At 38.4% G+C, this 9,770-nt stretch overlaps 1 protein-coding gene across 1 annotated transcript; it reads right to left on the reverse strand.

Moving 5' to 3' along the window:
* Positions 1-324: 324 nt before the first annotated feature.
* On the reverse strand, positions 325-8,184 carry LOC148823987 (ficolin-1-like). Its single transcript, XM_088926506.1, has 8 exons — positions 8,078-8,184; positions 5,844-5,975; positions 5,650-5,703; positions 5,238-5,273; positions 4,637-4,764; positions 4,415-4,544; positions 3,255-3,389; positions 325-2,292 (listed from the first exon to the last, which is right to left on the reverse strand). The coding sequence occupies exons 1-8, from the start codon at positions 8,160-8,162 to the stop codon at positions 2,045-2,047; spliced, it is 948 nt and encodes a 315-aa protein (XP_088782632.1). The 5' UTR covers positions 8,163-8,184; the 3' UTR covers positions 325-2,044.
* Positions 8,185-9,770: the final 1,586 nt, after the last annotated feature.

A 9,770-nucleotide genomic window follows, 5' to 3' on the forward strand; every position in this document is an offset into this window, starting at 1 on the left:
CATTATTTGAAAAAGAGTCCCAGTAAACTTTAGGGAAACTTGATATACAGGAGGAGACTAAATTTATTGCTGAGTTTTACAGTGAATTAAAGGCTGCTCCCAAAAGCATGAAAAGTAACATATTAATATATTAATATATTGCTAGATGCTTTGTATCATTTGCCTGTTGATTTTTGAAAATGCATTTAAGAGTAGGGTGACATAGGTATATGGAAGTTGGCATTGTTAACACACAGCCCAGAGCCCAGAGTGATATTCTGTGACCTTCTGTATGGAGTTTGCACGTTCCTTTATGTTCAAATAGGTTTTTTCAGGTGCTATAGTTACAAAGACATTCCATATACGCGCTGGGTATTTGAACAAGTAATAGGCTTGTTCCATGCTGAAAAGAGAAGAAAGAAAACATAACGTTTTGGCTGTGGAGCCTTTTTCGGGTGAAAGATAGGGCAGTCAGCAAAGATAATATAGCATGGGAAAACAAAAGCCTGGAGAGAGGAGGAGGCGGGAGCAGGGGAGAGACAGAGTGGCCAATCAAGTGGTGTGAGGTCGAGAGACGTGAGAGGCGTGAAACGAAACCTACAAATGAATAGAGAGAATTTGAAGAAAACAAGTCTGTCGTTGAGAGAAGGGGGAAGGTATGAACCAAGTTTCAGGATAATTTTAGTTTCTGTTGTCTTCCTGCTATAGGAGTTAAGAAACCCCACTTTGAGAATGCAGACGGAGAGATCAGTGTGATCATGGCCGTCAGAGGAAAAATCAGAGCCATCAGAAATGTGATCAGGCCATGACCACACTTAAGAATGGGACCAACAGACTCTAATATGCATTGACAAAGCATTTATTTATGAGAAAAAATGATAAAGCATCTACATGAGAACAACCTGACATTTAAAAAAAACCTCCGTTTTTAGTATTAGTGAAAGGTTATCAGTTCTCTGTGAATTGCTTCTTAGTATATCACAAGCTTTAAAGGAGATATAAATGTGATTGTAGCACCCATTTTTCCCAATGGTTATTAGGGGGATAAACCATATAATAACAGGAAGCCATGAAACCTGATGGTTTGTTTATTGGACATATGCTAAAGAACTGAGGTGAAAAGAATCTGTTCCAACCTGTTCCACAGCATGAAGCCAATCCAATAAATATTTAGATTGTATTTCAGTCACTTTGATATTTTCCTGAAAATTATTTTTTTCCAGATCACTTTTGCACTTTAGGTCACCATAACAATGATTTAAAATTGTAAATTGTAAATTGTCCACAGCATAATTTTCTCAGGTTTAAGAGAACACTTCTCTCCTCTCGCTGTTATCTCCTCCTTTGTTCTCTGCCTCTTTAAGTCAGGGTCACATCTCTGCATGCTCTGAAGGCACTGTGTCAAGAGATTTAACTACAGACAGTACACCCCTGGGCCACAATAAAAATCCTTTTGCCTAACATTAATTCTTCCATAATGTTTATTAATGTTACTCTTGACTTATTGTGCAATGCTGAGCTACAGTTTGCAGACATCCATATTGTTTCACCATCTTATAGTATTCGTATCCTTGTGTCATCTCAAGATTGTGTTGGCTCTTCATTTTCTTTTCCAGTGGAACTCTGGCATTAGTGACTCACTGGCTTAATGTGAGATGTACTCGAGAAAGGGTGAAAAGCTACTTTCTCCTCACCTTTCCGTGACCATTATCCTGATGTATCAGCAGAGGTTGAGTGTTTAGCTATTTCGTATTCTGTAGGCTCCTAATTTCTGCAGTTGCAGAATTTGCAGAAATATGCAGAACTTTTGTGAATTGGGTCCAAAAATAGACGACAAAGTGACAGTCAACATACATTGCTTAGCCCAACACTTTAAAAACAACTTTTCTAATTGTTAATTGTGTTGTCCATAAATAGATACTAATTATATGCAATAAATCTTTACAAACCCCCAGTATTCTAGTAGCTTCCATCAAAGCAAAAAAGAAATCTGTCTCAAATGCAGTGTGTGTTGTCTGGTGATATGTGATGATGAGGGATCTACTTAGAAAGCGGAGGTGAGCTCTCAATGAGGTCTTATTTTCATACTACAGTACTTATAGGAATAATTATAGCCTTTGCCAGCTTCCCAGTTGACTCCATTAGCGAAGCTTTCATGGCTTCCTCCGAGATAGAGACCGTTTAGGTTGGAACTGTGGCACTTTCCATACCACCAGCCTCCCTTGTACACGTTGCTGCAGTTGCAGTCACAGCTGTCATTGTCACGGTCTTTGGTAGAAAAGGGCAGGTTGTTATGGAATGTAAAGGAATCACCTGAGAACAGAAAATGAGGAAGTTTTTATCAAGTCACGGAGGACGTATACTTTTGCTCCCTGAACTCTACAAGGTGAAGTTCTCTTCCTCTAAACCATCATCATAGTTGCACCAAAATATTTTTGCTTTATCATAGGCAAGCCACTTTAAAGGGTGTGGGGGCTGTATTACATTTTGTGACTGTACTGACAAAATATACAGTATGCTGTATATCTTTTTATTTGTTTCACTGATTTTACTCCGCTTTTGAAATTCCAGTTGTGAAACTCAGTAGCTTAGACAGACACTCAGGCCTAAGAGATACCTGCTGGTATTTGATGTTAAAATACTGATGCTAGTGTTTTGTCAACTGCAAAGTGAAAATTAAAAGTTACATGGGCTATGTGTACCTTGACGTTTGATTGTATTATCAGATTAATTCTAAAAAAAAAACCTGTATCTAAAGTTGCCTGATGTCCAGATATCACTGTTGTGGGCATAGACTGTATCATTAGCCAAATGTGAATGAAATTCCCCAAGTGGCAGGCCATACAAAGGGCTGTCTGTGTTGGATGGGCTTGAATCCATTTCTTGACTTGGCCCTGCAATCCTGCAAGTTATGACATCATTGCTTCTCCTCCAATCATTGTTAAGTCACCTGAAAGCCACCACAGAGCTTGCATCTTATCTAGTGTGCATCAGAGTGACCATTGCCATTAATGCAGAGTGGTCTGCTACATGACTGACTGGGACTAACTTGTAAGGGTAAAAAAACAAAATAATTGCAAACTCCATTTTATAACAAAATCAGAGGCTTTTAGTAGTATGAAGCATTGTTCTTTCAAGACTGCAATACTGATCATACTCATGGGAAAGGAGCCACAATGAGCATTTCTCTGCATTTGATGTTAGTTATTTTCTTTAACCAAAATGATGAGTTATCTTGGTATTCTACAGAATAGATTGAAGAGATGGGGACTTACCTGCACTACCAGACTCAAAACTTCCCAGCAGAATCTTATAATTGTCAGATTCCCCCATGATCTTAAAGGACAGGTATTTTGCAAAGGTGTCCACATTATCGAAGTCCTTGAAATCTATCCTTAATTCAAAGTTTCCTTTAAAATAAGACCAACAAATCAAACACTCAAAATCACTATAAAGGAGAATGGAGGAGAATGACTGGTTATTATTCTGGCACGTTTGCATTAATTTACTTATAACTGCATTTTCCTTGCCTTATAGATGTTCCAGAGGACTCAGTGTCATTTATTAACACGATGTAAGGCTATTTTTCTTACTCTGTTGGCTAGCCTGGGCAAGCAATTCTTGAAGAAGGTCTTCAGTACATTTAAGGATTGGGGGGGGGGCAAATGTCAATTGGTAGTGTAGATGTCAATCTTCCATCCATCTTTTTTTCTAACAGCTTTATCCAATTCAGGGCTATGGGGGTGACAGAGTCAGAGCTTATCCTAGCCAGCAGCTGGGGCAAGGCAGGGCACACTCTGGATAGGACAGCAGTTCATTGCAGGACACGCTGCAAAACCCCACTTGAACCCGGGCAGAACATACGAACTCCACGTAGGTAGCACCCAAGGTCAGGAAATGAACCTGAGGCCCCAGATATCTTAAGTTTTTACTCATTTATACTGCTGGGTGTTTTACTGGAACACTTCCCAATGAAGCACCTTGTGATGTCTCACTTGGGAAATCAGAGACATCCTTTTATGAATCCAGAACCTTTAACTACTGTTCCACACTGCTGCCCCTGTATTGTAGCCAAATGTTCACTAGAGAGAAAACAAATAAGTATTTCTGATGTTTATGCAATATGTTCCTACTCTTTGACGTCAATTACTCTTGTTATGTGAAATGTTTGCTACTAAAAAGACAATTAAGGTCGCTAGTATACATTAAACGTACAATCTGCTGTTCCAAATCCTGCAGTTCCTGTAGTTATAGGTTTTAAATGCATTAAAGATGTTCATTAAAATAAGAAAATAACATATTAAATAATACAGAAAGTTGAGTGTACTGGATAATCGTGTTTTTGATTCACTTCTTGTTGGCAAAATGTTTCTCTTTGTAATATTATGCAGCTCAATTGTACCAGCTCATGCAGTTCCTGTGCTGGCAGACTCACCTGAGCTGGTCAGTGAATGAATGTGGTCATTCCCCAGCCAGAACTCTGACTGGTGGTTACCAAACCCTCGCTTGTAAGAGGCCCAGTCTCTGAAAAAATCTACTGACCCATCCATCCTCCTCTGGAATACCTGCAGACACAGCAGTGTATCAGTGTAAAACAACATTTTGAAGGTAAAAACATTTTTGTTCTGACTTCATGTCAAGATAACGTGTTACTCACAAGCCAGCCGCCTCCATCTGTCTCCATGTCACAGAACACCCTGATGTCTTTGTCTCCCTGTGTCCTCACTGTGTACCAGCCGCTGATGTAGTTCCCCTGGTCCAGCAGCTCCTTACAGTTCCGAGCCCCTGGAAGAACGATGATGTCACGCTGGCAGCTGAACAGACAGACATATCTCTTTCCTAGTGAAGTGTTAACACTTTTTTAAAAGGCAGGAATCTTCAGTTTCTATAAAGGTGAACTGCATAAAGACCAATTTATTCATTCATTTTTGTATTTTAAAAAAGGTACTGAAGCAACCTCACAAGCATATTTCCTTTTTTCTGAATAGCATTTTCCTGCATTATAACTATGGAAATTTTTTTTTTCACATTGAAATTAAACAATTTATTTGTGTTGACTTTTTCCAGACAGATGTCTTGGGATCATCTGCAAACTTCTAGGCTCACCTTGTCCAGATTTGCCAATTTTAAATGGGTATGCAGCTTTCTGGTTTACTTTCGGCTTTGGTTGCTAGTCTCCATGTAAACAGATTTGCTCAACAATTACCCATTTTTGTATATAAAATGTCCTGTTAGAAGGAATGGATTACACAGCTCACCTGTGCCGCTTTGAACTGATGGCTCTCCTTTCTGTCCTAAAAAATGAAAAAGACACTGTTAACTGTTAACTAGCTCATCACTGCATCAGTGTTGTGATCCTTGAATCTCAGGGCTATTAACTTTTTGGCATCTCTGACTCGAGTGTCTCCACATCAGAAATAGAGCACCAAATAATATCTTCTCCTTCCTGGTGTTTTATCTCTCATTTACCTTTGTAAATTACATTTTTGCTAGTGATTCCCAAACTGTTATCTTAATTCTTTTCCTTCCCTGCCAAATGTTTCAGCATCACAACTTATGCTGAGAAGGTTTCTTCTTTTAAATTGTGCACGTTGGCCTCCATGAGTTTCATTGTAGTGCCTGACTCCCCTCTTGGATATCACTCGTTTGAATTCATTTTCTCTCTTTTACCTTTAGCTCCAGCTGGACCGATCTTTCCAAAAACTCCTGGTTCTCCTTTCATGCCTGAAATGCAGAAATACAGCTGAAAAGAAGATTATCAGTGACTAGATGTTGCTGTTACCTCTGATTAGAAGGTTGGACTGAATGTTTGAGCCCATTTTAGCTGCCATTTTGGAGGAGAAGTCAAAACATTTTTAACTCACCTTGAGGGCCTGTCAGGCCTTGTTCTCCCTTAATGCCTGGAGCTCCAGGAGCACCTGGTATCCCTGGGTGTCCTGGGCAGCCCTGAAGGATGGTCAATCTGTCCTTGTCATTCAGGCCCACAACCTTCACCTCTGTAACACAGAAGAGCTCAACTTCATCTTGAATACTGAGTGAGAGAGCTGGAAAGAACAGCTTGAGGTAGGAAATACTTTATTCACTGTTAAAGAATGTAACTAGTACTTGAACAAGGTCGTTAATATTTTTCCTACTTTGGGCATTTCATGAAATGCTTAAATTCAATGAATTCAATTAACTGTATGAGATACTGTGGTCTGATGATTAAGTAAAGATATCGTCCAACACTCACAGTTTTTGAAACTCTATCTTGAAATGTGAAATAGTTCATTCTCATTTTAATAATTGGACAATAAGATCAAGAGCAACAAAACTTAATCATGGAAATGTACAGTATGATTTCAGTTAATATCCTGTTAGAATGTTTGTGGTTTTCAAAGCCACGAGGAACTGAATAATTTTGTTCCAATGAGGGAATTACGAAAGCAGACAGTACCATAATTAGGCTGACCAGATTAATCATTGCTTAAAATAAGCATTACCCCAAAACTGTAAATGCCATGAATATACCCAAGCAGCTGGCATATTTAGAGGCACCCGAGGTATTTGTTCTCTGGCACAGCTTTAGTGAAAAGAAAAATATAGTAAATGAGGCTCACTGGATTAAACAAATATCTATTGATAATGACAGAACACAATCTAAAGAACACACACTATACACATACAACATATGCATTAGACTGTTTATAAACATCTCGAAAGCCTGCGTCCTAACCAACAAGCAAAACCGCTGACTACTGCCAAGTATTCGAATCCTATATTATACCCAACCAGCCCAAAAATAGAGATATACCTGCTTTTTGCCTGTTCCCAATAGAATACAATCTAATGTTAAATCTCTCTCTTTATAAATCCCACTTGCTTTAAAATGAATGGGAACCCACCTCCCTATTCTAAAAAATGCATCCACTAACCTGGAGAGACTGCTTTAAACCGAGGGGTTCTTTATACGGGAAATCAGAGTTTCCTAGAAAGGACAGAACGACAAGCGACAAGCTCTCTTAACAAGGTTCAAATACTTAACTTGAATCTGGTCTTAAAGGCTGACCTGAACAAGGACCTACCATCTGGCACTGTGTCTTCTCCTCTTCCCTTGTGTTTTGTTGTCTTTTTTCTCATCCTTCTTTCTCTCTCTGCCTACTTGTCTGTTTTATCCTCTGTTCCTCAGCTCTTAACCTTTTACCCAGAACTTAATTAACCAGGTAAACCAGATCATTGTTTTGATCAGTGTTTCTTGGATTCCCTTCTGCTCTGCAAGCATCTCAGTTCCTTCCTTGCTTTGAAGGTCCTAAGAGCAATAAATGTTGAGCTAACTGGATGTTTGACTATCCCCCACCTAACTGGCTGTAACAGTGTCTTCCACGCACTGCATAATAAAGGGAATTTCCAATTGTTACTATTTTTCTTTATGAATTTCATTGACACTTTTAGTTTTTCTTTCCTGTGTTATATGTTATATGTATGTATGTTATATGTATGTTATTAGTGTTTCTGTTAAATTATTTTCTAGACAACTATAAAGGGTTATGGGTAAACCTTCCACATTACAACATTACTATTAAAACCAAGCACATTTCCCATATTCAGTTAGAAAAGCCCCTTTTCCCTACTTTTTTGTATAATAATATTAGCATGATAAATAAGAAAATATATTAGATAGTGAGAACACATTTGGCAGAAAATAATAAAACGGGGATAATTCAGTGTATAATATTGAAATAAGAATACAAAGGAAATCACAGGAAGAAGCTGCCTATAGTAAAAACCTTTAATTTGATCATTGTGGCATTCACTAAGTAGGGCAAAATGATATATTGAAGTCCCTCCTTTCTTTTTGTAAAATGACATAAATCATTTATACAAATGACATAAGTCTTCGGAGAGATGTGTAGAGCCCAGATCTTAAGTTCAGCTTTTTTTCTGACGTTGTTAGTTATCACTGCAAATAATAATTCTAGGCAACGATGACAAGAAAGAAACACATAACGTGTTTAAAATTACAAGGAGGTAATTTTAAAAATAATAGAAAACTGCAGCCTTCTACCTATATAAAGACAATGATCATCAGAATTGCCAGTTCCTTAGCTGACAGACTTACCTGGACAGGTGCTTTCTGAGCTGGTAACCACAGTGAGACACAAGGAGAGAATGAAGGTGGTTTTGGAAACTGTTTGGAGAATCATTCTGCTGGTCAAGATACTGTCCTGTCTGCCAGTTTTGTGTTTTATGGTGTTGACCTGTTTCAGGGGAACAGCTCTATTTATATCATTCAGACTTCTCTTTAGCAGCATTTTTCACTGTCGTCACAGGAGGTGGATTTTACGATTCTCAGTTGGTCTCTTTCCTCTCTGCAATAAATTATGTAAGGAGATAAGGAATTCTTCAATAAATTATGATCAGCAGCAACCACAGTAAAGTTTTGTTATATACATTTGATGTGAGAAATGACAAACTATCCCTTCACCAAAGTTCAGCTCTAATTCATACAGAAATCTAAAAGAACACCCATTTTGTGTTTCCCAAAATTCGAGTCCCCTTTATACTGTTGTGTGTTCAAGACTAGAATAACATGTTATTTTAGATTGTCAATATAATATATAACTTTGAGCACAGGTATCCATCCGTTACTATGTGTTATCTGTCTACTATATGTTAATCCATCCGTTACTATGAATTGTGTCTGTGTTTATACTCTGCCATGAAATGACCAAAGAAATCAGTGAGCTCATGGGATTTGAAAACACTGTACAACAGAACTACTCCAGCCGCCTTTCCTCTTCTTCACAGAACATGCTATGGAACTGATTTACATAATCTCTCAGCAACCTTTAAGAATGTGTTTCTGAAGTGTGATCTTTTGGTAATCATCACACCAGCCCTCTGAAACACACAATCCTTCACAACCCGAATGCAAGATAGCGGTGAGGTTGTGTGAATACATATTTATTAAAATTGATGAGTTAAGTAGGAATAAAAATAAAACAAACAAAAAGACTTATGGGAAGAGTTGAGGAAATGGTTGGAAAGTAACAAATTAGAGATCAAGTATATGGATGATTTTAAGTTATGTTTGCCCAGTTTCTTCAATCTGAAGCATAACAAAAGTCCTTTTTGCATTCCTTGCCAAGTAATGACCCCAAATGTATGATCTTATCTCTGGAGTAGGACATATCTTCTTTTGACTTGAGAATCACCAGGCCTATTTTGTCCATGGCCAAATGGTTTATGGTGGTGCCTGTGGAACTCTGATCTCTCGTTCTGGCCTTTGTGAAGCCACAAGGAATAACAAATGCCTCATTATGCAGAAATGTAGGCATCCTGACTTATTTGTTAACAAGAAATGAGCACACATACAGTAAGATCAGAAAGTGTGATTTACATGGGGGTTCATGCAGAACCCTGTCAAGCCATCGTTATACAGCAGTTCATGTTTCTTAGGAACCTTACTCTTAACCATCACCATTGTTTACATGATGGACTGCTGTTGGACTGGGACTCCACTGTTGGCTCAGCACTGGATCAGTGATGCGCCCCAGTCTTGCTATGTAATCCATGACAACTTCTGTCCTCCATCTTAATCATCAGTTTTGCTGCCCACTATATCCAGCCTCTAAGATTTCTTACATGGACCATGTGCAACACATATTATGCCTGTTTTGAACCCTTTGTGTGCATCTGTCCATGTTTTCCATATGGTGCCCAGCAAGTCGGGAGATTTCTTTTTTGTCATGATTGGAAGCTTACAGGCATCTAACAAGGTCCAGGAATTGCTCTTACAAAGTGAAGATACC

This window comes from Atractosteus spatula, chromosome 11, assembly GCF_055471065.1.
Source record: "Atractosteus spatula isolate fAtrSpa1 chromosome 11, fAtrSpa1.hap1, whole genome shotgun sequence".
Lineage (NCBI taxonomy): Eukaryota > Metazoa > Chordata > Actinopteri > Semionotiformes > Lepisosteidae > Atractosteus > Atractosteus spatula.